The sequence below is a fragment of the Anomaloglossus baeobatrachus genome, chromosome 5 (genome assembly GCF_048569485.1).
Source record: "Anomaloglossus baeobatrachus isolate aAnoBae1 chromosome 5, aAnoBae1.hap1, whole genome shotgun sequence".
Lineage (NCBI taxonomy): Eukaryota > Metazoa > Chordata > Amphibia > Anura > Aromobatidae > Anomaloglossus > Anomaloglossus baeobatrachus.
In genome coordinates this window covers 560,325,860-560,351,679 of record NC_134357.1, presented here as the reverse complement: position 1 = coordinate 560,351,679, position 25,820 = coordinate 560,325,860, and the positions used below count along the sequence as shown (strand labels likewise).

The 25,820-nt window shown below is 48.1% G+C and overlaps 2 protein-coding genes across 2 annotated transcripts in view; both read right to left on the bottom strand.

Annotated features, from left to right (window-relative positions):
- The window catches only part of LOC142313009 (uncharacterized), a 289,249-nt gene that overhangs the window by 23,441 nt on the left and 239,988 nt on the right, over window positions 1-25,820 (bottom strand). The window lies entirely within an intron of this gene.
- LOC142312337 (uncharacterized) lies at window positions 12,217-17,434 on the bottom strand. Its single transcript, XM_075351269.1, has 4 exons — window positions 17,327-17,434; window positions 17,146-17,243; window positions 16,858-16,948; window positions 12,217-14,633 (listed from the first exon to the last, which is right to left on the bottom strand). The coding sequence occupies exons 1-4, from the start codon at window positions 17,409-17,411 to the stop codon at window positions 13,792-13,794; spliced, it is 1,116 nt and encodes a 371-aa protein (XP_075207384.1). The 5' UTR covers window positions 17,412-17,434; the 3' UTR covers window positions 12,217-13,791.

Sequence of the window (25,820 nt, the reverse complement as noted above, 5' to 3'; positions counted from 1 at the left end):
AGCTGTGGCCTGCAGTCTACTTTACGCTAGCTGGCTTTCAAAAATGGGGGGGACCCGACGTCCTTTATTTTAATTTATTGTTTTGGCTAATACAAGGCTAAGCACTCTTTAGTGCCACATGAACGTCACTAAAGGGTGCCAGCTTAGAATATGTAGGGGGTTGGGACATTATATATGTGTTTGACATCCATCCTAGCTTTTCAGGCTACGTGCCCACGATCAGGGTTTGCAGTGTTTTGGACGCAGAAGGTTTTCGCTCCATAATGCTGTGTTGTACAGTACAAGCACAGTGGAATGATTTCTTCAAATCCCCTAACCACTGTGATTCTTCTCTCCGCAGCATAAACTGACCTGCGGCACGGCTTCCTGAGCCTCAGCATATCAATTTATGCTGCGAAGACTAGAGTGTGCTCTGCGGGTAAAATAGAGCTGAAGTCCGCAGCACCATGAACCCGGATTGTGGCCACGGGCAGCTGCATTTTCCTGTGGACAACACTCAAATCTCCACAGGAGTGCTGGTACTGTGTACTAGACGAGGTGTCAACAGATCGTGGGTACATAGCCTAAAAGTGAGAAATTTGGCACTACAGCAACATTTTTGTGAAGTACCTGTAGATTCAAAATGTTCCCTATACCCCTGAATACAATCCTTGAGGGGTCTAGTTTCCAAAATGGGGTCACTTGTGGGGGTTTCTGCTGTATAGGTACCTTTAGGGGCCCTGGAAATGCAACATGGTGCCCACAATTTATTTAAATTGTTCCAAAATTCAAATGGTGCTCCTTCCATTCCAAGCCCTCCCAGTTGTCCAAACAGGTTTTTGACCACATATGGAGTATCCCTGCACTCATAAGAAATTGGATAACAAACTGTGGGGTCCACTTTTTGGTGTTGACTCACAAAAGTGAGAAATTTGGCGCGAAAGCAACATTTTTGTGAAAAAACAAAAATTAAAATTTTCAATTTGGCAACCAAAGGTTAAATTCTGTGAAGTACTCGTGGATCCAAAATGCTCACTATACCCCTGAATAAAAGCCTTGAGGTGACTTGTTTCCAGAATGGGGTCACTTGTGGGGGATGCTCCACTGTTTAGGCACCTTAGGGGCTCTTCAAACATGACAATAATAATAATTTCAGGCAATTTTGCAGTCAAATGGCACTCCTTCCCTTCCGAGCCCTGCCGTGTGCCCAAACAGTTGATTTCCACCACATGTAAAGTATCAGCGTACTCAGGAGAAATTGCACAACGTATTTTTTGGTGCGTTAGTTCCTGTTACACTTGTAAAAAAAATAAAAGCTACCTGGTTGAAGTAACAATTTTGTGGTAAAAATGTATTTTTTTTTATTTTCACAGCTCAACATTATAAACTTCTGTAAAGCACACGGGGGTTCAAAGTGCTCACCAAACATCTAGATAAATTCCTTGAGGGGTCTAGTTTCCAAAATGGTGTCACTTGTGGGGGGTTTCTGCTGTTTAGGTATCTTAGGGGCTCTACAAATGTGACATGCTGCCCGCAATCTATTTCTGCCTGATTTGCATTCCAAAATTCACATATTGCTCCTTCTGTTTCTGGCCCTCCCATTTGTCTAAACAGAGGTTTCTGACCACATGTGAGGTATCAGCGCACTCAGAAGAAACTGGGCAACACATTTTGGGGTCCATTTTGTTGTTATTTTCTCTAAAAGTGAATAAATTGGATCTAGAGCAACATTTTTAAGTAAAATGATCATTTTTATTTTTTTCATACCCCATCGCTTTAGTTCCTGTGAAGCACCTGAATAATAAACTTCAAGCATGTGGTTTTGAGTACTCTAAAGGGTGCAGTTTTTAGAATGGTGTCACTTTTGGGTATTTTTTGTCACCTAGGCCAATCAAAGTCACTTCAAATGTGATGTGGTGCCTAAAAATTTGATTTTGCAAATTTTGTTGACAAAATGGGAAATTGCTGATGAACTTTGAACCCTTCTAACTTCCTAACCCCAAAAAATGTAGTTTCAAAAATTGCGCTGATGTAAAGTAGACAAGTGGTAAATCTAATTCTGAGACCTACCATACACTCAAACAATAGTTTCCGACCACATACAGAGTATCCCTATACTCAGAAGACATTGCTCAACAAATTATATGGTACATTTTCTATTGTTAACATTGTAAAAATGAAAACACTTGGGGTTAAAGCAATATTTTTGTGGTAACGTTTTTTTTTCTTTTTCCCAGCTCAACGTTATAAATATCTGTGAAGCACCTGGGGTTTCAAGATACTCACCGAACATCTAGGTAAATTCCTTGAGGGGTGTAGCTTCCAAAATGGGATAATTTATGGGGGGGTTCCACTGTTTAGGTACATAAGGGGCTCTCCAAATGAGACATGGCATTCTCTAACGACTCCAGACAATTTTGCATTCAAAAAGAGAAATGGCGCCCCTTCCCTTCCAAGCCCTGTCATACGTTCAAACAGTAGTTTACCACTACATATGGGGTATCTCCAGGGCTGTATTTTGCCTTCGTGCTGCCCTAGGCACTTTAAGTGGTCGCGCCCCTTATTGACAACGTAAAACTGAGTTTTCGCACACGACATCTGTTTAAGGCAGATCTACTCTGTAAAACACTTTAAAAAGTATCAATGAGAAATGAAGGGCACTAACCCCCCCCAATGGGGATCACCACAGGCACATCAAAACATAGCATGAGTATAAAATATTCCCACCATCCTCACTTATATACTGTGACTGTCACACTGCCCCTAATATACTACACACTGCCCTCCCTTATAAATTATACCCACCACACCTTCCTCAATTATGAAATATGATCTGCACATTGTCCTCACATCATGCTGCTCCCTCCTCACAATGTCCCATGCATGCTGCCTCCTCCTCACAATGTCCCATGCATGCTGCCCCCTCCTCACAGTGTCCCATGCATGCTGCCCCCTCCTCACAGTGTCCCATGCATGCTGCCCCCTCCTCACAATGTCCCATGCATGCTGCCCCCTCCTCACAATGTCCCATGCATGCTGCCCCCTCCTCACAGTGTCCCATGCATGCTGCCCCCTCCTCACAGTGTCCCATGCATGCTGCCCCCTCCTCACAGTGTCCCATGCATGCTGCCCCCTCCTCACAGTGTCCCATGCATGCTGCCCCCTCCTCACAATGTCCCATGCATGCTGCCCCCTCCTCAAAGTGTCCCATGCATGCTGCCCCCTCCTCACAGTGCCCCATGCATGCTGCCCCCTCCTCACAGTGTCCCATGCATGCTGCGCCCTCCTCACAGTGTCCCATGCATGCTGCGCCCTCCTCACAGTGTCCCATGCATGCTGCCCCCTCCTCACAGTGTCCCATGCATGCTGCCCCCTCCTCACAGTGTCCCATGCATGCTGCCCCCTCCTCACAGTGTCCCATGCATGCTGCCCCCTCCTCACAATGTCCCATGCATGCTGCCCCCTCCTCACAATGTCCCATGCATGCTGCCCCCTCCTCACAGTGTCCCATGCATGCTGCCCCCTCCTCACAATGTCCCATGCATGCTGCCCCCTCCTCACAATGTCTCATGCATGCTGCACCCTCCTCAGTGTCCCATGCATGCTGCCCCCTCCTCACAGTGTCCCATGCATGCTGCCCCCTCCTCACAATGTCCCATGCATGCTGCCCCCTCCTCACAATGTCCCATGCATGCTGCCCCCTCCTCACAATGTCCCATGCATGCTTCCCCCTCCTCACAATGTCCCATGCATGCTGCTCCCTCCTCACAGTGTCCCATGCATGCTGCCCCCTCCTCACAGTGTCCCATGCATGCTGCCCCCTCCTCACAATGTCCCATGCATGCTGCCCCCTCCTCACAATGTCCCATGCATGCTGCCCCCTCCTCACAGTGTCCCATGCATGCTGCCCCCTCCTCACAGTGTCCCATGCATGCTGCCCCCTCCTCACAGTGTCCCATGCATGCTGCCCCCTCCTCACAGTGTCCCATGCATGCTGCCCCCTCCTCACAGTGTCCCATGCATGCTGCCCCCTCCTCACAGTGTCCCATGCATGCTTCCCCCTCCTCACAATGTCCCATGCATGCTGCCCCCTCCTCACAATGTCCCATGCATGCTGCCCCCTCCTCACAATGTCCCATGCATGCTTCCCCCTCCTCACAATGTCCCATGCATGCTGCTCCCTCCTCACAGTGTCCCATGCATGCTGCCCCCTCCTCACAATGTCCCATGCATGCTGCTCCCTCTTCACAATATCCCATGCATGCTGCCCCCTCCTCACAATGTCCCATGCATGCTTCCCCCTCCTCACAATGTCCCATGCATGCTGCTCCCTCCTCACAGTGTCCCATGCATGCTGCCCCCTCCTCACAATGTCCCATGCATGCTGCCCCCTCCTCACAATGTCCCATGCATGCTGCCCACTCCTCACAGTGTCCCATGCATGCTGCCCCCTCCTGACAGTGTCCCATGCATGCTGCCCCCTCCTCACAGTGTCCCGTGCATGCGGCCCCTCTCCATGAGCTCCTAATGCTGCCTTCCTCTTTTCCATAATGACACCTGTATGCTGCCCCATTCATCATACTAAGACCACCACACTAGCGCTTATGCTGAGACACACACACACACACACACACACACACTACCCCACTCTTGATATTGACTCCCCTACATTGTTCCACTCCATACTGAGCCCACACATGCTGCCCCTTCTCCATAATGAGCTCCCAATGCTGCCCCCCTCTTATTCTGAGTCCTTACACTCCCTCCCATCGATATTGTCATTGCACTATCCCTCAACCCTTGTCCTCTGTCTCTAGCATTGGCCCCTCTCTCCCATTCCCCTAGCAGCAGCCTCTCTCCCCCCGCCTCCAGCAGCAGCCTCTCCCCCAGCATCAGCCTCTCTCCCCCCAGCCTCCCCCAGCATCAGCCTCTCTCCCTCCAGCCTCCCTCAGCATCAGCCTCCCTGCTCCCAGCTTACCCCAGCATCAGCCTCTCTCCTCCCAGCCTCCCCCAGCATGAGCCTCCTCCACCGTCAGCCTCTCTCCTCCCAGCCTCCCCCAGCATCAGCCTCCCTCCTCCCAGCCTCCCCCAGCATCAGCCTCCCTCCTCCCAGCCTCCCAGCCCTCCTCCTCCAAGCCTCCCCCAGCATCAGCCTCCCAGCCTCCCTGAGCATCAGCCACCCTCCTCCAATATAATAATATAATAATAATATAATATTTATTCATTTATATAGCGCTATTAATTCCACAGCGCTTTACATACATTGGCAACACTGTCCCCATTGGGGCTCACAATCTATCTCAGAATCCCTGTCTGTATGTTTTTGGAGTGTGGGAGGAAACCGGAGCACCCGGAGGAAACCCACGCAAACACGGGGAGAACATACAAACTCCTTGCAGATGTTGTCCTTAGTGGGACTAGAACCCAGGACCCCAGCGCTGCAATGCTGCAGTGCTAACCACTGAGCCACCGTGCTGCCTCCCTCCAAGCCTCCCCCTCCCAGCCTCCCCCAGCATCAGCCTCTCTCCTCCCAGCATCAGCCTCCCTGCTCCCAGCTTCCCCCAGCATCAGCCTCCCTCCTCCCAGCCTCCCCCAGCATCAGCCTCCCTCTTCCCAGCCTCCCCCAGCATCAGCCTCCCTCTTCCCAGCCTCCCCCAGCATCAGCCACCCTCTTCCTAGCCTCCCTCAGCATCAGCCACCCTCCTCCTAGCCTCCCCCAGCATCAGCCTCCCTCAGCATCAGCCTCCCTTTTCCCAGCCTCCCCCAGCATCAGCCTCCCTCTTCCCAGCCTCCCCCAGCATCAGCCTCCCTCTTCCCAGCCTCCCCCAGCATCAGCCACCCTCTTCCCAGCCTCCCTCAGCATCAGCCACCCTCCTCCCAGCCTCCCCCAGCATCAGCCACCCTCCTCCCAGCCTCCCCCAGCATCAGCCACCCTCCTCCCAGCCTCCCCCAGCATCAACCACCCTCCTCACAGCCTCCCCCAGCATCAGCCTCCCGCCTCCCAGCCTCCCCCAGCATCAGCCTCCCGCCTCCCCCAGCATCAGCCTCTCTCCTCCCAGCCTCCCCCAGCATCAGCCTCCCTCCTCCCAGCTTCCCCCAGCATCAGCCTCCCTCCTCCCAGCCTCCCCTCTCCCAGCCTCCCCCAGCATCAGCCTCCCTCAGCATCAGCCTCCCTCAGCATCAGCCTCCCTCCTCATCAGCCTCCCTCCTCCAAGCCTCCCCCTCCCAGCCTCCCCCAGCATCAGTCTCCCTCCTACCAGCCTCCCCTAGCATCAGCCACCCTCCTCCCAGCCTCCCCCAGCATCAGCCACCCTCCTCCCAGCCTCCCCCAGCATCAACCACCCTCCTCACAGCCTCCCCCAGCATCAGCCTCCCAGCCTCCCCCAGCATCAGCCTCCCGCCTCCCAGCCTCCCCCAGCATCAGCCTCCCGCATCAGCCTCTCTCCTCCCAGCCTCCCCCAGCATCAGCCTCTCTCCTCCCAGCCTCCCCCAGCATCAGCCTCTCTCCTCCCAGCCTCCCTCAGCATCAGCCTCCCTCCTCCCAGCCTCCCACAGCATCAGCCTCCCTCCTCCCAGCTTCCCCCAGCATCAGCCTCCCTCCTCCCAGCCTCCCCCAGCATCAGCCTCCCTTCTCCCAGCCTCCCCCAGCATCAGCCTCCCTCAGCATCAGCCTCCCTCAGCATCAGCCTCCCTCCTCATCAGCCTCCCTCCTCCAAGCCTCCCCCTCCCCCTCCCAGCCTCCCCCAGCATCAGCCTCCCTCCTCCCAGCCTCCCTCAGCATCAGCCTCCCTCCTCCAAGCCTCACCTTCCCCCTCCCAGCCTCCCCCAGCATCAGCCTCTCTCCTCCCAGCCTCCCCCAGCCTCAGCCTCACTCCTCCCAGCCTCAGCCTCCCTCCTCCCAGCCTCAGCCTCCCTCCTCCCAACCTCCCCCAGCATCAGCCTCCCTCCTCCCAACCTCCCCCAGCATTAGCCTCCCTCCTCCCAGCCTCCCCCAGCATCAGCCTCCCGCCTCCCCCAGCATCAGCCTCTCTCCTCCCAGCCTCCCCCAGCATCAGCCTCTCTCCTCCCAGCCTCCCCCAGCATCAGCCTCTCTCCTCCCAGCCTCCCCCAGCATCAGCCTCCCTCCTCCCATCCTCCCACAGCATCAGCCTCCCTCCTCCCAGCTTCCCCCAGCATCAGCCTCCCTCCTCCCAGCCTCCCCCAGCATCAGCCTCCCTTCTCCCAGCCTCCCCCAGCATCAGCCTCCCTCAGCATCAGCCTCCCTCCTCATCAGCCTCCCTCCTCCAAGCCTCCTCCTCCCCCTCCCAGCCTCCCCCAGCATCAGCCTCCCTCCTCCCAGCCTCCCTCAGCATCAGCCTCCCTCCTCCAAGCCTCACCTTCCCCCTCCCAGCCTCCCCCAGCATCAGCCTCTCTCCTCCCAGCCTCCCCCAGCCTCAGCCTCACTCCTCCCAGCCTCCCCCAGCCTCAGCCTCAGCCTCCCTCCTCCCAGCCTCCCCCAGCCTCAGCCTCCCTCCTCCCAACCTCCCCCAGCATCAGCCTCCCTCCTCCCAACCTCCCCCAGCATTAGCCTCCCTCCTCCCAGCCTCCCCCAGCATCAGCCTCCCGCCTCCCCCAGCATCAGCCTCTCTCCTCCCAGCCTCCCCCAGCATCAGCCTCTCTCCTCCCAGCCTCCCCCAGCATCAGCCTCTCTCCTCCCAGCCTCCCCCAGCATCAGCCTCCCTCCTCCCAGCCTCCCACAGCATCAGCCTCCCTCCTCCCAGCTTCCCCCAGCATCAGCCTCCCTCCTCCCAGCCTCCCCCAGCATCAGCCTCCCTTCTCCCAGCCTCCCCCAGCATCAGCCTCCCTCAGCATCAGCCTCCCTCAGCATCAGCCTCCCTCCTCATCAGCCTCCCTCCTCATCAGCCTCCCCCAGCATCAGCCTCTCTCCTCCCAGCCTCCCCCAGCCTCAGCCTCACTCCTCCCAGCCTCCCCCAGCCTCAGCCTCCCTCCTCCCAGCCTCCCCCAGCCTCAGCCTCCCTCCTCCCAACCTCCCCCAGCATCAGCCTCCCTCCTCCCAACCTCCCCCAGCATTAGCCTCCCTCCTCCCAGCCTCCCCCAGCATCAGCCTCCCTCCTCCCAGCCTCCCCCAGCATCAGCCTCCCTCCTCCCAGCCTCCCCCAGCATCAGCCTTCCTCATCCCAGCCTCCCCCAGCATCAGCCTCCCTCCTCCCTCAGCATCAGCCTCCCTCAGCATCAGCCTCCCCCAGAATCAGCCTCTCTCCTCCCAGCCTCCCCCAGCATCTGCCTCTCTCCTCCCAGCCTCAGCCTCTCACTCTCCCCCCAGCCTCCCCCCCCAGCATCAGCCTCTCTCCTCTCAGCCTCTCTCTCCCCCCAGCCTCCCCCCCAGCCTTAGCCTCCCTCTCTTCCCAGCCTCCCCCAGCCTCAGCCTCTCACCCCCCAGCCTCCCCTTGCATGATTATAGTGGACAAAAAGAGACATCGCAACGATCATCAACTAACCTGTAAGGTGCCCATACATTTTAGGCTCTGCCTTACCTGCTCCGGTGCCCGCTGCCCTGCTCTGGCTGGCTCCTCTTCTGGCTGGCTCCAGCTTCAGACGCGTCCTCCTCCGCGCCGTGTCGTCTGCAGCATTGGACGCTGCAGCACGAGGCAGTGAGGTGATTGTCGCGCCCCGCGCGCCTCTGGCCCGGGAAGTGTAGGCGATGGAACTTCCGGGGTTAATCAGCTCACTATGCCTGGGGCCCGCCATGTATTTAAATAGACAGAAGTGCGCCTCTCCTCCCTCTCAACCCCCCCCGAACACAGCCGAGTGTAACGGAGGGAGGGACGGGGGGCGGGGATGTAAAAAAAAAAATAAATAAATGTATGGGGTTTTTTGTTTTTTTTTTGCTGCCAGAAAGTGCCGCCCCCCGCAACGTGTCGCCCTAGGCACGGGACCACGGGTGCCTAGTGGCAAATACGGCCCTGGGTATCTCTGTACTAAATCAGAAATTGTACAACAAATTATTTGGTGCAAATAATTTCTCCTTTTAGGCTTGTGAAAATGCAAAATTTTGGCTAAAAGCAACATTTGTGTGGGAAAAAAGTAAAATTTATTTTTTTTCCTCAACATTGCTTAGTTCCTATGAAGCACCTGAAAGGTTAAAAACACACGGACCAGTTTAGCAGAAGCTATAGTAGGCATAGGAAGACAGTCCCATCTTAAAAAGGCGAGGAGTAACTGTGATAGTTCTCCCACAACATGTCATCCCAGAGGTAACCAACAGGCTAGCAGAGATTAACGCTAATGAGCACACAGCTGGTCGACGCCTGAGCCTGTCTGTGCAACTCAGCAGCACCAGAGAAGGCATAGTGTGGAGTGTCAGATTCAGTAGTGTGAACAGCGTTATATCCCACCATGACACTCGGCGAGTTTAGAGACAAACACCATGTCACAGTGATTTACATTTAGAGTATGAAGCCATAAAACATTCTGTAAGTGTAATATGTAGCTGTCCCAATACCTTTGTTGATATGGTGAATATGTATATACTGTACACTGTATATATTAATATAAAATATTCGGTACACACGTGTGATTTATATTTAAAGACAACCAACCATTGGGATTTTGTTATACTGTATATAGTAAAGCCAGTACAGCAAAATACAGAAGAAAAAAAGTCCCGCACCACCAAGCGTTACCTTAAGGGTGTCACACAAGCATGAGAATCGGCTCAGGCACTCCGTGATCCCAGCTCAGAGGTGCACGTCTGGTCAGATGAAGAAATCCATATGTAGTCCATGAGAAGGGATGAGACCGCACTCTGCAAAATATGCCAAAATGATCTTTATTAAATTACAGGTGAATGGTAAAAAGCAGGAGAGGAGCTAGGTGCAGGCCGCCTCCAGGACGACGGCCGTTTCGTGTCTAATTACACTTCGACAGGTCCATATGTGCTATACTGACGCTATGATGCTGAATGTAGTGGTATGGGTGAATCAGATGATATGGATCCCCATCTGTCCCTGTGTCATACATTTTGCCCTGCCATTATTGTGTTTTTTTGAGTAGTCCTGCATTCCTAGATTTATAGTCATTGATCATGGGTGGTCTCCTGTATGCCACATATTATATGATGATTTTGTCTATGTAGATTCCACCATAGTTCTACTTGTATGGCTTTGGCATCTTTGTAATCCTGTTTAAATACTGTTGATATTATTCTCATATTTATCTTCTGCATGACTGCCACTTTATAGGGATGAACTTGGTATCATCTGTTTTAATATACAGGTGTTTGTCTTTATGTGGGTTTTTTATTGTGATTTACTAATAAAATCTGAGTTTTTTTATTACTGCCTGAAGTGAGTGCTATTCTTATATGCCAAGTGCTGTTTTCCTTGTTCTGAATAATTTACTTAACATTTCAGCATCCCCTGATATTAATTACATTGGTATTAGGAGCTGTGCGTTCTTTCCTTGTTTTGTGATATGATGCTGAATGTAAGGATGGACAGTAGAGAATGGAAAAAGGAAAAAAGGATCCAGCACGAATTCCTTCTTAAAATAAAAGTTTCTTTTCCTTTATTGGTGCAACTTAAAACCATGTGAGGACCGAAGCAGATATCAATTCATAGGAAAACTTGACGCGTTTCGGACTTAAAATTAAAACCAACAGAGTCCTTAGTCATAAGTGTCCCATGCTAGACAGAAGGCAACTAATATAGACATACTTTCAACCTGGAAACAGAGATCAAGCGGAAGTGCGGTAATTACCTGCAAAGCGGGTGTGATCACCTTTTCCGTATTAATTGGGAGCGGAGGGGGGTGATGATTACGGCTATACCGAAGGCGGGGTCTCTAATGCATTTACGATTAAATGGGATATATCCAAAAGAAGTTAAGCTATATAAATTTGAATGAATTCATCTGAAAACTATGTAGTTCCTGAAAAGCATGATAAAGGGACATTGTGAAGATGAAGGTAGTGTTTACAAGCAATAGACTCCCCATATAAATAAATATTTATTATATCTTGGGGAAAAATGGAAGTGTAGAATATACCTGTTGTAATAAAAATGTATTAGGGAAATATGTGTATAAACGGATAAACTAATAAATCATGTCATAATAATAATCGAAAATGGAAATTTATGTTGAAATAATGGCATACAAGAAAAGGTAAATAGCGAAACAGAGGATAAATATATGGATAATTTAAAAAAATTGAAAAAATGAAAAAAAATAATTGAAAAAATAATAAAAGAGAATTCACATCTTGAGCTAGTTTTTCAAAAGGAGAGGGGGGAGGGGGGACTGAGGGGGACCCATAATCATCATCATATTAGCGTCTCCAATTTTTTATTATATGAGAAAGATAATAATAATAAAGAGATGATGTGAAAATAATATATCCATATATATGCAAGGAATACATAAATTAAAAAATTAAAGTTGTATATGTCATTTATCTTTTTTCTCTGTATGCATTATTTGTGTGCATATGTCATGGGTAGATCTGTTGTTATTGATAGACACCCCAATTGTTTTCCTGCACTGAGACCCAGCCTCCATTTGCGATATATCCCACCAAGCAACCATCACTACAAACCGGCTCCGCAAAAGCTACTTTTGAAAAGACAGGATCATGTTGGCTATTTTTGTTCTGTGGGTTAATTCAAAGGGATGTAAAAATAAGTGAGTCACAAAAACACATAGACCATGAATATGATAATGACACTCGACCCATTTTCTATATATTCTGTGTATACTGGCATAAAAAAATCCATCTACATGTGCTTAAATAAATGCATAGCTCAATATTACGGTACTAAGTTCATCTATGTCATAGTCTGTCAATATCGATATCTTTGCATTGTGTAAAGTATCATATGTCCGTTATGCCTATCCCTCGCATTGTATATATACCATCTAACAGCCTGTAGAAAACGAGTCAATACCTTCGTCCCTTTTCACCAATGTCATTCCTAACTATATGTAAAAATTGATAAATGTTTGGAGATAGGGTTCAGGACAAGACAGGTGGAAAGAGGGATAAAGAAAAAAGATCCATATGAAAGTAATAGAGTTTAAAAAATGTAACGCAAGTCTGAGCGGTAATTGAGGCCGCCTGGATATCTAGTATCAAGCTTGAGAATCCATTTGGCTTCTGCATGTAACAGTGCCTGGAACCAATCACCGCCCCGGGGGGGTTTAGGGACATGTTCAATGCCTGTGATCGTAAGGGAGGAAAAATCTGCTGAATAACAGTCTATGAAGTGCCTAGTAAGACCTGACAACGAGCGTTATTTTGCTAGAGTACTGCCAAGAGTGATCGTGTCATGAGCCGGTAAAGGGGTCCTAATGTGTTCTGATATTCTGACACAAGGATCTAGAGGTACAGCCGATATAATTTTTATCGCAGTCGGTGCATGTTGCTTTGTACACTACGTGTGTGGAAGAGCAATTAATGAATGAGTTAATCTTGATGTTTTCACTATTAACTCCCATAAATGATTTAGTTTTATGCATAAAATTGCACAGACTGCAACGATGGGAGCCGCATTTGTGGGAACCCACGGTACTCAGCCAGGTTTTTTTGGGGGTATTAGTTATATACATGCTTGGTGCAACCAAATTGCCAATGGTCCGTGCTCTTTTAGCAACCACATTAACCCCCTGTGAAAGAATGGAATTAAGTGTGGTGTCTTGTTGAAGGAGGGGAATGAATCGAAGAACCGTCTCTTTAATGCGGAAAAAATCTGTGCTAAAAGGAGTGGAAAAAGTAATCCGTTCCATGCGTTTGTATTGTAATGTGCTCCGTCTGTCTCTTTCCAGGTCTGTCTCTTTCCCAGTCTGTCTCTTTCCCTGTATGTGTCTTTCCCCGTCTGCCTGTCTCTTTTTTTGTCTGTCTCTATCTCTCTGTTTCTCTCCCCATCTGTGTCTTTCTAGGTTTGTCTCTTTCCCAGGACTGTCTCTTTCCCCGTCTGTCTCTCCGTCCCTTTGTCTGTCTTTTCCTGTCTGTCTCTTTCCCTGTCTGCCTGTCTCTTTCCCCGTCTGTCTCTATCAAGGTCTGTGTCATTCCCCATCTATCTTTGTCTCTCTCCTCCTTCCCTGTCTGCCTGTCTTTGTCCCTGTCTGCATGTCTGTCTGTCTCTTTCCCCATCTATCTCTTTCCCCATCTGTCTCTTTCCAGGTCTGTCTCTTTCCAAGTCTGTCTCTTTCCCCGTTTGTCTCTGTCTGTCTCTCTCTGTCTCTTTCCCTGTCTGTCTCTCTCTATCCATCTCCCCACCAACATCTTAGTACCTCACATATAAGCTTCTTATACTATGTCTTTTTTCCTATAACAACCATTCACAGCTCCTACTAATAACCTGTAGTTCCAGGCTCCATTTACTTTAATAGAGGCATGGTTTTTTGAGAGTAACTTTAAAGCGCGGGGTTAAATTTTCCTGTCAAAACATAGTCTACGACGTTCCCTGGGTCACAAGAGGTGTCTGTGCAAAATTTCGTGATTGTAAATGCGACGGTGCGGATACACTTTTCATTTCACTTTTTCCCCATTATGTAGATAGGGGAAAAATTGATTGGTAAATTGGAATGTGCGGTGTTAAAATTTCACCTCACAACATAACCTATGACGCACTCAGGGTCCAGACGTGTGAGTGTGCAACATTTTGTGGCTGTAGCTGTGACGGTGCAGATGCCAATCCCGGATATATACATATACACACACACACACACACACACACACACACATCTTTATATATTAGATGAGCTCTTTGATGTTTAACAATAGTTGTTTTGAAGGAACAGCATTTTCCACAAATCTCAACATAGATATTGCTTCTTCCCTACATGAGTTTTTTTATGGTAAACCAAATCTGGTTTACGCACAAAACGTTTCCCACAGTCTGAGCATGAATATGGCCTCTCCCCTGTGTGAATTCTCTGATGTATATGAAGACTTGATGTCTGATTAAAATCTTTCCCACAATGCGAACACGAATACGGCTTCTCCCCTGTGTGAATTCTCTGATGTATATGAAGATTTGATGGCTGATTAAAATCTTTCCCACACTGCGAACATGAATAAGGCTTCTCCCCTGTGTGAGTTCTATGATGTTTACGAAGAGCTGCATTCACTGGAAAACATTTCCCACATTCTGAACATGAAAATGGTTTCTCCCCGGTGTGAATTCTCTGATGTATAATAAGTTTTGATTTTTCTGCAAAACATTTCCCACATTCCAAACATGAAAATGGCTTCTCGCCTGTGTGAGTTCTCTGATGTGCAAGAAGAGTTGATTTCTTTGCAAAACATTTTCCACATTCTGGACATGGATATGGCTTCTCCCCTGTGTGAGTTCTCCTATGTGGAACAAGGTTTGATTGATGCTTAAAAGATTTCCCACACTCGGAACATGAAAAGGTCTTCTTTTCTATTATACTTCTAACATCCCTTCTGCGACTTTTATTTTCTGTAATAGCCTGTGATGAATCAATAGATAGGACCTGTTTAATAGGAACAGATGGTAGATCTTTGCTGTGAAGCACCGAGGATACAGCTGAGATGAAGAACATTGCATTATTTGTGTCTTGTGGCCCACAAAGATCAGATGATTGAAAGTCTGAAGATGTCAGAAGTCCCTCTAATCTCCTATTACAGTCATCTGCCAAGAATAACACTTTTATTACTTTTTCAATAATTTAAACTTGGAAATAGTTTTTCTAATTATATAAAATGTCCATTAAAATTGTAAATCATGTTACAAAATTTGATTATTCACTAAGGTACTGGTGACAAAACAGTTCACATTCTAACCGAAGACCACGGAGCAAGAACCAGTAGATAATGATGTCAGGCCACCAGGATCGGCTCTAGCAGTTTTCCAATTCAGTGTTGAATTCAGCATCTTCCTAGGTTCATGTCTCACAGTGTCAGTCACCACTATTTTGTAGTAAGACCCTCAGTGGAGAATCATAAATGAGGCTGTCAGTCAGTATTACTAGGGGGGGCTGTCCGGCACAATCCCTGACAGCCACATGCATTTTAGAGTAGAATGGAGGAGCAGTGAGATTATATATGAGGAAGCTCTGACTTTGTAGAAAGTCTAAAACTTGAATTGCTAATTAATTTGTAAAGCGATTTTCTTGAGTTGTCAAACAAGTGGGTTAAGGGAGAAAGTGATAAATGAATATAAGCATTACTCGCTTGTTGAATCCATTGCCATTTCAAGGCTACCACTTTAGTGCTCTTCTCTGGTGTTAGTCTACTTAGCTCCTGTGATGACGAGCCCGATATTACACATGAGCATTGTAGCACATATACTGTGAGGACAGTGATGGGCTGCAGCGCTCACATGTTGTATATGGCACATTATGACTGCAGTCAAGTACAGAAAGGCCGGAGATAAGCAACAAAGCAGCAGGGGCTGTGAGTGACGATTAATAAAAATGAGCGAACCCATAAATAAAAGTTCGGGTTCGCTGGGTTCAGCCAGACTTTAGATAAAGTTCAGTATCCAGAATTGACCTGAACCTGATCTTGGAGCCCGAATCTTATTAAAAGTTAATGATTGGCCGTATTTGGGCGGAGAGCTGAACTGACCAGTCATAAACAGAACATTTCCAGGGGAGGAGGATGGGGGATCCGAAAATGTTGCTTTTACCTCCTGTCAGAGCCATTCAGAGACTGCAAGCAGCACCCAATGGGCCGAGCAACGAGCGTACCTGACGACCCTGAGTGGTTAGCATACAAACAGCACCCAAACTCGGAATTTTTTTTTTTTTGTTCAGTCATCTCTACAGAGGAATGCTTCTCTTATTTATCTTTATTCTTGATCACATACTCTCCCTCCCCCCCCCCCCCCAGTTTTGGGTGAACCTAAATTCTGCCCAAAACGTCTATGAAAAGTCTAACTATTCTACTGGGTCATTAAGTCAAAGTTGATTACATACATGAATGCATTAAGGATTCCTGTAAAAGACCACAAACCTATTTCTAAAAGAGTCAGAAGTAAATCCACTAAGTACGTCCATAAGTAAGCTCTGGTAACTGAATGATCTTAGAAGTTGAAATAATAGGTGACATACTGGCCTCCTGATCAATGCTGAGGGACGTAATGTAGTGGGGACAATTTTGATATTTAGTAATTTCCTAAATTTATCTGTAAATTATCACCTCCAGAGCTGAACTCTGGCTCAATCTGACAATCAAGTGTAGAAAAATGTTGCCATACTCCGTACAAGAGAGCGAAGCAACCGTCTCATGTAACCAACTGACAGGACACACGCAGGATACCTGTTGGGGACTGGATGACCGCCTCCGTACCTGTCCTGTTCAGTGTATAGCAACATTTTTCCACACCTATTATAATAAATAGTGATGAGCATTCATGCTTGGCACTACGCATCACATGATCGAGCATTGGGGTGCTCGGGTACTCACGAAGCTTGGCCGAGTATCGTGGGTGCTCGGATATTTCATCATTGAAACAACAACCACAATGCACAGGCTTCCTTCACTGCATGATGTGTCCAGACACCTCAGAGAGCCATTTTCAGTCTCTGAATAGCTTTCCCGGAGAATAAAACCATGTTCTCAGATGTTGTGTGACCAAAATAACCCGCCATCCTTCCAGCAGGAACTGCTCCGTTTATGGCACGCTGGCTGTGTGCAGAGACCCGAACTGCCCAATTATTGACTTTTCATAATGCTTGTTACTTGCATCAAACTCTTCTGAGCATCTGATCAGCTAAAATTGAGTAACAGGCATTTTAGTTACTCTCTTATCATTAGTAATAAGTTTTGTTCCTTCTTCTTAGTCCCACATTGTAGCAGCTGCTGAATGAGAGGAATCTGTGACTTCTCTGCATTTAGTGGTCACTACTCACCTGGGCGATTATCTGTAGGAATCTCCTCCTTACTCCGCTCATCACCCCTCACATATGTCTCTGTAGAATTAATATGGGTCAGATCTTCCCCCTGAAACAAATATTGTAAAAGTCACAGACAGATGGAGAAGTCACATCTATGATCAGCTCTAATCCTGCCATCTCCACCGCTCTCATTACACAAGGATAACACATATAATACTGGAGGATAAAACAAGACTGAGCACAAGACCTTCACAGCCGTCTACACATCATAGGGAGATTTCATGGCCCCTTCTCTCCATCTACCTGATGATCCTGAGGAACATCGGGATCTTTTTGTTTACAGTCCTGTGGGAGAAGAGGACGGGGACATCTCTCTGGTGTTGTCCTCTTACTGGATAGACCTGGAGGAGACACATACAGGGACTGAATTCATTCCTTACATACAGATAATTATAGGCCGTGTGTATTTAGTCCTGTCTATTACCTGGTGATGTGAGGGGCCGGGGATCCTCCATCATGACGTCCTTGTACAGATCTTTGTGTCCTTCTAAATACTCCCACTCCTCCATGGAGAAATAGACGGTGACGTCCTGACACCTTATAGGAACCTGACACATACAATGACACCGTCACCCCCGATCCCTTCATAGCGTTACTGTATAATGTCCCAGCATTCCCAGCAGTGTCACCTCTCCAGTCAGCAGCTCAATCATCTTGTAGGTGAGTTCTAGGATCTTCTGGTCATTGATGTCCTCATGTATCGGGGGGTGAGGTGGAGGCCCCGTGATTGGGCTCAGGGGTCTTCCCCATCCCTCAGACACAGGGTCCTGACAGCGCTCACTAGAGGTCTTCTTCACTACTGTGTAATCCTGGTTATGGAGAGACACAGTAAGAAATCTCACTCCAGACATTTCCAGAGTCCTCACCTCTCCAGTTCTGTCCATCTGTTATTCCCATAGATAAGAATGGTGTAATGTGACGTCATCAGAATCTCTCACCTCTCCAGTAAGCCGGAAGAGGATCTCTAGGGTGAGGTGTAATATCCTCTCCGCCATCTTGTCCCTGTCCATATCCATCCTTCACGGGGCAATCAGGAGAATTCTCTTCTATAGAGCGATTGTTCTCCCCCAGCATCTAATGTGTATGGAGCCTGAGCCCAGTAATGGGGAATCTCCACACACCTCCTCCTGCAGAGCCGCACACTAGATATATGGCTGCTCTGTGCTTCCAGGACCTGTGATGATGTCACATGGAGGGGAGGAGTCAGGGGGGTCACATGATCAGCTCCTCAGTGTATGCAGGACTCTGCTGTGCTGGGTGTCATGGTGCTGGATGAGGGGAAGTTTATGTGTGGGGTCAGGAGGGGTTTACAGTGTGAATGTAGCAGAGCCGTGTGTGTACGAGGTGTACGGAGCGGAGCAGTGTGTGTACGAGGTGTACGGAGCGGAGCCGTGTATGTACGAGGTGTACGGAGCGGAGCCGTATGTGTACGAGGTGTACGGAGCGGAGCAGTGTGTGTACGAGGTGTACGGAGCGGAGCCGTGTGTGTACGAGGTGTATGGAGCGGAGCCGTGTGTGTACGAGGTGTATGGAGCGGAGCCGTGTGTGTACGAGGTGTGCGGAGCTTGGCAATGTGTACGACTGGTAGGGAGTAGAGTTGAGCGAGGTTCGTGGTTCTCCAGTTCGCGGCTTGAGTGATTTTGGGGCTGTTCGAGATCGAACTAGAACTCGAGCTTTTTGCTAAAATTCGATAGTTCTAGATACGTTCGAGAACGGTTCTAGCAGCAAAAAGCAGGGCTTTTTACAGCTACAGTGTGCAGGAGCCATCACTGGCAGCCTGCCAGAAGCTGGTAACCAAGATAAACATCGGGTATCCAACCAAAGCGCTTTGGTTAGTAACCCGATGTTTATCCTAGTTACGTGCAGGAAGCCCACACTTCCCCGCTCAGCTCGCTCCGCCCCCTCCTGCCCGCGGCATGTACACATACATACACATACACACACACACACACACATGGTCCCGCTCGGCTTACCTGCGGTGATGAAGTCCCGCCATCCCGACCTCAGCGCTGTCACTGTCCTCCATGGCCGCCGCTTGTCACATCACCTCTCGCTTCCGACCCAAGACTGACTAGCGGTGACGTCACGGGCCTCTCGCGATACTTGGTGTGAAGGCGCCGGTCATTGAACTCAGTGACAGGTGCTGTAAGCAGTGCAGGAGATCAGCGCAGGTAATGTACCTCGCTGACAGCAGCACTTGTCATCCCCTGCAGTGACCTGGGCTGACCCATTGATGTTAGCTCAGGTCACTGCACTGCTCTCCCAGCCAATGGGGAACATCCTGCTCTTCATTGACTGGGACAGTGTGGATCGTCATGGCAACCCCTTGGATTACAGCAGACCTGGATTTGTTTTTCTTTGTAATAAATTGGTTAAAGAGGGAATGTGTTGGGGAGTGTTTTTTCAAATAAAAATGTGTTTGTCGTCTATTTTTTTTTATTACTGACTGGGTTGGTGATGTCGGGTATCTGATAGACACCTGACCTCACCAACCCCAGGGCTTGATGCCAGGTGACATTACACATCTGGTATTAACCCATATATTACCCCGTTTGCCACCGCACCAGGGCGCGGGATGAGCTGGGGCGAAGCACCAGGATTGGCACATCTAATGGATGCGCCACTTCTGGGGCGGCTGCGGCCTGCTATTTTTAGGCTGGGGAGAGTCCAATAACCATGGACCTCCCTAGTCTGAGAATATCAGACCCCAGCTGTCTGCTTGACCTTGGCTGGTGATCCAATTTTGGGGGGACCCCTACGTGTTTTTTTTTTAAAATTATTTATTTAATTTAAAATAACAGCATGGGGTGCCCTCAGTTTTGGATTACCAGCCAAGGTGAGGTTGCCAGCTGTGGTCTGCAGGCTGCAGCCGTCTGCTTTACCCTAGCTGGCTACAAAACTAGGGGGAACCCTACGACATTTTTTTTTTTTCATTTTTTTGGCTAAATACAAAGCTAAGCACCCCTTAGTGCCACATAAAAGCCACCAAAGGGTGCAAAATTACAAAATGCAGGAGAGTGGGACATTATGTGTCTTTCTGCCATTATAATGACAGAAAAGACTGATATGAAGTGCACAAGCACAAGAAAATCACCAGAGCACTCTACGCTGTGAAAAGCAGTAGAAAATGGCACTGGAGTGAACATGTGACCGCCTCATGTAGGATGAAGCTATGGATCCTGGGTAAATTTATGCATTTACCCTCATTCAGTTTTTTTGCAGAACACAAAAAAAACGGAAGGCACACGGATGACAAACAGATGACATACGGACCGTCTACGGAACGGAAACGGATGCCACACGGATGCACCCGTGAAAAAAACGGACTGTTTTTTGCGGACCACAAAAATGGATCGGTCGTGTTAATGTAGCCTTATTCTGATCTGCCGTTTATAAACAGCAGGCAGAAATAAGTGAATAACGCCCCCCGGCGTCAGAAAATCTCCGGGGTTTCAGGGCTAGCTGAGACCCTGGAGATCATGATTCAGGACGGTTTTTCCGGTCCCCGCTTACGTGATCACAGGTATACACCATACACCGATGATCACGTTACAGTAAATGACAGCGCCGGTAAAAAATTATTTATCTCCCATCTGGCATGAACAAACACTTCTCCACTTCTTCTCCACTTCTTCTCCACTTCTCCACTTCTTCTCCACTTCTCCACTTTTTCTCCACTTTTTCTCCACTTTTTCTCCACTTCTCCACTTTTTCTCCACTTTTTCTCCACTTTTTCTCCATTTTTTCTCCACTTTTTCTCCACTTTTTCTCCATTTTTTCTCCACTTTTTCTCCACTTTTTCTCCACTTTTTCTACATTTTTTCTCCACTTTTTCTCCACTTTTTCTCCACTTTTTCTCCACTTTTTCTACATTTTTTCTCCACTTTTTCTCCACTTTTTCTCCACTTTTTCTACATTTTTTCTCCACTTTTTCTCCACTTTTTCTCCACTTTTTCTACATTTTTTCTACATTTTTTCTCCACTTTTTCTCCACTTTTTCTACATTTTTTTCTCCACTTTTTCTCCACTTTTTCTACATTTTTTCTCCACTTTTTCTCCACTTTTTCTCCACTTTTTCTACATTTTTTCTCCACATTTTCTCCACTTTTTCTCCACTTTTTCTCCACTTTTTCTCCATTTTTTCTCCATTTTTTCTCCACTTTTTCTCCACTTTTTCTCCACTTCTTCTCCATTTTTTCTCCATTTTTTCTCCACTTTTTCTCCGTTCTTTTTCTATGGTCGGTCTACCCATTAGCTCTGCCATGCATAGTGTAGCTCTACACCTACTGCACATGTTACTTTATGATTGACATCTCTTTCGTACCAGAGCTTTCTAAGCCTACTCTGACCCCATATTTGTCATTACTATATTGACCTTGTACTGTATTATGACATTTGTATCATGTGTTTCATTTCTTGCTGTGTTGCAATTTTTTTGCTGCATCCCAATTGTACCTCTACATTGTTCGAGTTTATGTTATTGTTCTCTCACTCTTATGTGATACTGATTATTGTCATTTTTCATGATTACATGCAGATAAGTCCAATCTGACGAAGGCTCAGGCCGAAACGTCATTTGTAACTTGTTTTGGACAAAAACATATATGCTTATGAAAAAAAAAATTTCTTAATACGGACCAATAAAGAGTGATTTTGCATTACTATCCGTTGTGACTTACTGACTTAGTCTGGGAGATTTAGAGTGCCGAGGTTACTCACTAATTTTATCTATTATTACCTCTGAGCACCTATATACCAGTGAGCAGAGCTTCCTCTACAGTAGTTCTCCTGATTAGGCATGCCCTTACCTCATGAGCAGAGCATTGCAGCTTTGGTAGCAACCATTACGACATGGACTCTGCTGCTGTGGACCCGGGGAGAGTGAGTGCAGATTCATTGCACCCACACTCCTCACATGAAGGGTCCGCACTCCTAGAAAATGGGGGATATGTTCCCTGAGTGTCTCCCCCCCATATTCTAGACGGTCCAGAGTCGTCGTGGGACCCCTTTATTTTTTTTCTTACAATAAATTGGTGAAAGAGGAAATGTTTTGGGGGCTGTTTTTTCAAATAAATTTCTTTTGTCGATTTTTTGTTTTTGTTAGTACTGACAGTTTATGATGTTGGGTATCTAATAGACGCCATGACATCACAAACTGCTGGGCTTGATCTCAGGTGACTTTACAGCTAGTATCAACCCGATTTATTACCCCGTTTGCCACTGCACCAGGGCACGGGATGAGCTGGGGTGAAGCGCCAGGATTGGCGCATCTAGTGGATGTGCCACGTCTGGGGTGCCTGCGGCCTGCTATTTTTAGGCTGTGAAGGCCCAATAACTATGGACCTTCCCACCCTGAGAATACCAGACCACAGCTGTCCGCTTTACCTTGGCTGGTGATCCAATTTGGAGGGGACCCTACTTTTTTTGTGTAATTATTAATATTTATAAAATAATTATAAAAAAAGAGCCTGGGGGGACCTCCACATTGGATCCCCAACCACGGTAAAGCTGCCAGCTGTGGTTTTCAGGCTACAGACGTCTGCTTTACCCTAGCTGGCTATCAAAAATGGGGGGACCCAACATCATTTTTTTTTTTAACTATTTTTTAAATAGAAAAAATTAATGGGCTTCCCTGTATTTTGATTGCCAACCAAGGTAACGACAGGCAGATGGGGGTGGCAACCCATAGCTGTCTGCTTTATCTGCGCTGAGAATCAAAAATACCGCGGAGCGCTATGTAATTTTTTTAAAGATTTATTTTTACAGCACTGTGATGTCCAGCAATCAAAATACAGGGAAGCCCATTTTGTTTTTAGTTATTTAAATAAATAATTAAAAAAAATATATATGGGCTCCCGCTGCATTTTTTGTATTGCTAGCTAAGGGTAATCCAAGCAGCTACTGGCTGCTAACCCCCACTGCTTGGTGTTACCTTCACTGGCAATGGAAAATCCAGGGAAGCATTTTTTAATTTTTTGGCCAAAAAAACTACAAAAAAAGGACGTGAGCTTCGCCATATTTTTGTATGCTAGCCAGGTATAGCAGGCAGGTGCTGGAAGAGTTGGATACAGCGCCAGAAGATGGCGCTTCTATGAAAGTGCCATTTTCTGAGGCGGCTGAAGACTGCAATTCGCAGCAGTGGGGCCCAGAAAGCTCAGGCCAACCTGTGCTGCGTATTCCAATCCCCAGCTGCCTAGTTGTACCTGGCTGGACACAAAAATGGAGCGAAGACTACGTCATTTGTTTTCTAATTATTTCATGAAATTCATGAAATAATAAAAAAAAAGCTTCCCTTTATTTTTGGTTCCCAGCCGGGTACAAATAGGCAACTGGGGGTTGGGGGCAGCCGTACCTGCCTGCTGTACCTGGCTAGCAAAATATGGCGAAGCCCACATAATTTTTTCAGCAAAAAACTTCTGCATACAGTCTTGGATGGAGTATGCTGAGTATGCTGAGCCTTGTAGTTCTGCAGCTGCTGTGTGTCTGTATGGAGAAGAGCAGACAGCAGCTGCAGAACTACAAGGCTCAGCATACTCCATCCAGGACTGTATGCAGAAGTTTTTTGCCCACCAAAAAAATGACGTGGGCTTCGCCATATTTTTGTATGCTAGCCAGGTACAGCAGGCAGCCACGGGCTGCCTCCAACCCCCAGTTGCCTATTTGTACCCGGCTGGGAACCAAAAATATAGGGAAGCCCTTTTTTTTTTAATTATTTCACTTATTTCATGAAATAATTAAAAAACAAATGACGTGGGCTTCGCCCCATGTTTTTGTCCAGCCGGGTACAACTAGGCAGCTGGGGATTAGAATCCGCAGCACAGGTTAGCCCGAGGTTTCTGGGCGCCTCTGCTGCGAATTTCAGTCCGCAGCCGTCCCAGAAAATGGCGCTCTCATAGAAGCGCCATCATCTGGCGCTGTATCCAACTCTTCCAACAGCCCTGGAGCCGGGTGGCTTGTTGGGTAATCATGAGTTAATACTGGCTTTGTTTTACTAGCCAGTATTAAGCCAGAGATTCTTAATGTCAGGCACGTTTGACCCGGCCATTAAGAATCTCCAATAAAGGGTTAAAAAAAAGACACCACACAGAGAAAAAATACTTTAATAGAAATAAATACACAGACACATTAGAGACTCCATCTTTATTACCCCGTCAGTCCTCCACGATCCATGGTCTTCTGTCTTTCTCGTTCAACAAATGCAGCTCTGCTCCATCACTGCTGCATGGGGGAAGACGCTGCTTCCCGTGGAGCATTCAATCCGTGAAAGCTGGACGAGAAGCAGCGTGCAGCCTTCACTCCGTGAGTGATCAGTGCTGCTGGCTGTCAGCGGTAACGCTGACAGACGCGTTACCATAGCAACGGTGCTCTCGGAGCCGCGGTTAGCGGTGACGTCACCGCTAACTGCGTTGCTATGGCAACGGTGATCTCCGTTAATGACCGGCTGTGTCAGCCGGTCCCTAACGGAACGGGGAGTCGACCGTGTGCTAGAGCATGTCGCCGGTACACGGCGATACACAAATGTGCACCGTGTACCGGAGAGATGCACTCGCAGGTCCTACATGACGCGTCATAGTCATGTGACCAGTCTGTAGCCAATGAGATAATAGACTGGTCACATGGCTATTTTGACGTCATGATAGGTCCTGCATCACTGCTTGCAGTGCCGGTCACCGGGAGGATTCAGCGATCATCGGATGGAATAGCGGCAGGAGACAGAGTGCAGGAGGGATCGCGGGGACCGGTAAGTGTTATGGCAATGTTTATTAACTGTTTGTGTACATTTATCATGCATTTTTATGTGTTTGTGATTGCCTCCCATTATAGCCTATTGGTTCGAGTTCGGTTCGTCGAACGTTCGACGAGCTGAACTCGAACGGGACCCCCGTTCGGCGAACCGACCTCGAGCCGAACCGCGACCGGTTTGCTCATCTCTAGTAGGGAGCGGAGCCGTGTTTGTATGGTGTGGAGTCAAGTGTGTGCAACGTGTGCAGAGTGGAGCCGTGTGTACGATGTGTCGGGCCCTTGACCTCCTGAAGATGAAGGAATGCTCCGCTATGCCCTGCACACGGTGAATGTTATACGGAGCCGTCTGGACGATCTGGCTTATTGTTCCTCTCTGGTGTTTTCTGCACTGTTAGGCCCTGTGCGCACTTGCCGTTTTTTGCCGCGGATTTCCTGCGGTTTTGCTGTATGTTTCGCTGCATGTTATGTTCATAACATCTCTGCAGTGATTCACCAGCAAAACCTATGAGGAAAAAAAATGCTGTGCGCACTAGGCGGATTTTGACAACTGCATGTTTTGCTGCGGGATTCCCGCAGCAAAAACAATTGCATGTTACTTCTTTTCCGCACGTCGCTGTGGCATTTCACTCCATTGACTGCAATGTAATCGTGAAATCCCGCAGGGAATAACGCAGGCAGCAAATTCTGTGCGGTTCATTGCGTTTTCCTGCGTTATTCCCTGTGGTATTTTGCGGTTTACCTGCAGTAATGTACATGTAATGTACTGCCTGCGGTTTGCAGGGAAGTGATGTCATTATGACAGGAAGAGGACGCGGAGCAGAGAGTAAACACACACATCACAGACGTAGAACATACAGATCACACTCACACACAGACACAGACATATAGAATACACATACAAATCAAACGGACATATGAAAAAAAAAACATGTGGGCTCCGCTGTATTTTTACCGTCCAGCCAGGTAAGCACACAGCGGCGGCCCGGTATTCTCAGGCTGGGGAGGGTGGGGAGGGCGAGGGACAGGGTTAATGCCCCCCCCCTCTTGCAGCCGAGAATATCAGCCCGCAGCTGCCCTGGGACTGTCGCATCCATTATGCGGCAGTCCCGGAGGGTCCCTGGCTCTTCCTGTTGCCGTGATGCGGTGGCAATCAGGGTAATAATGAGTTAATGGCA

Coding starts and splice junctions, on each gene's coding strand:
- LOC142312337 (XM_075351269.1), bottom strand. CDS start 17,411: ATGGAGGAGTGGGAGTATTTAGAAGGACACAAAGATCTGTACAAGGAC. Junction 17,244..17,326: donor CCGGCCCCTCACATCACCAG/GTAATAGACAGG, acceptor TGTCTCCTCCAG/GTCTATCCAGTAAGAGGACA. Junction 16,949..17,145: donor ATGTTCCTCAGGATCATCAG/GTAGATGGAGAG, acceptor TATTTGTTTCAG/GGGGAAGATCTGACCCATAT.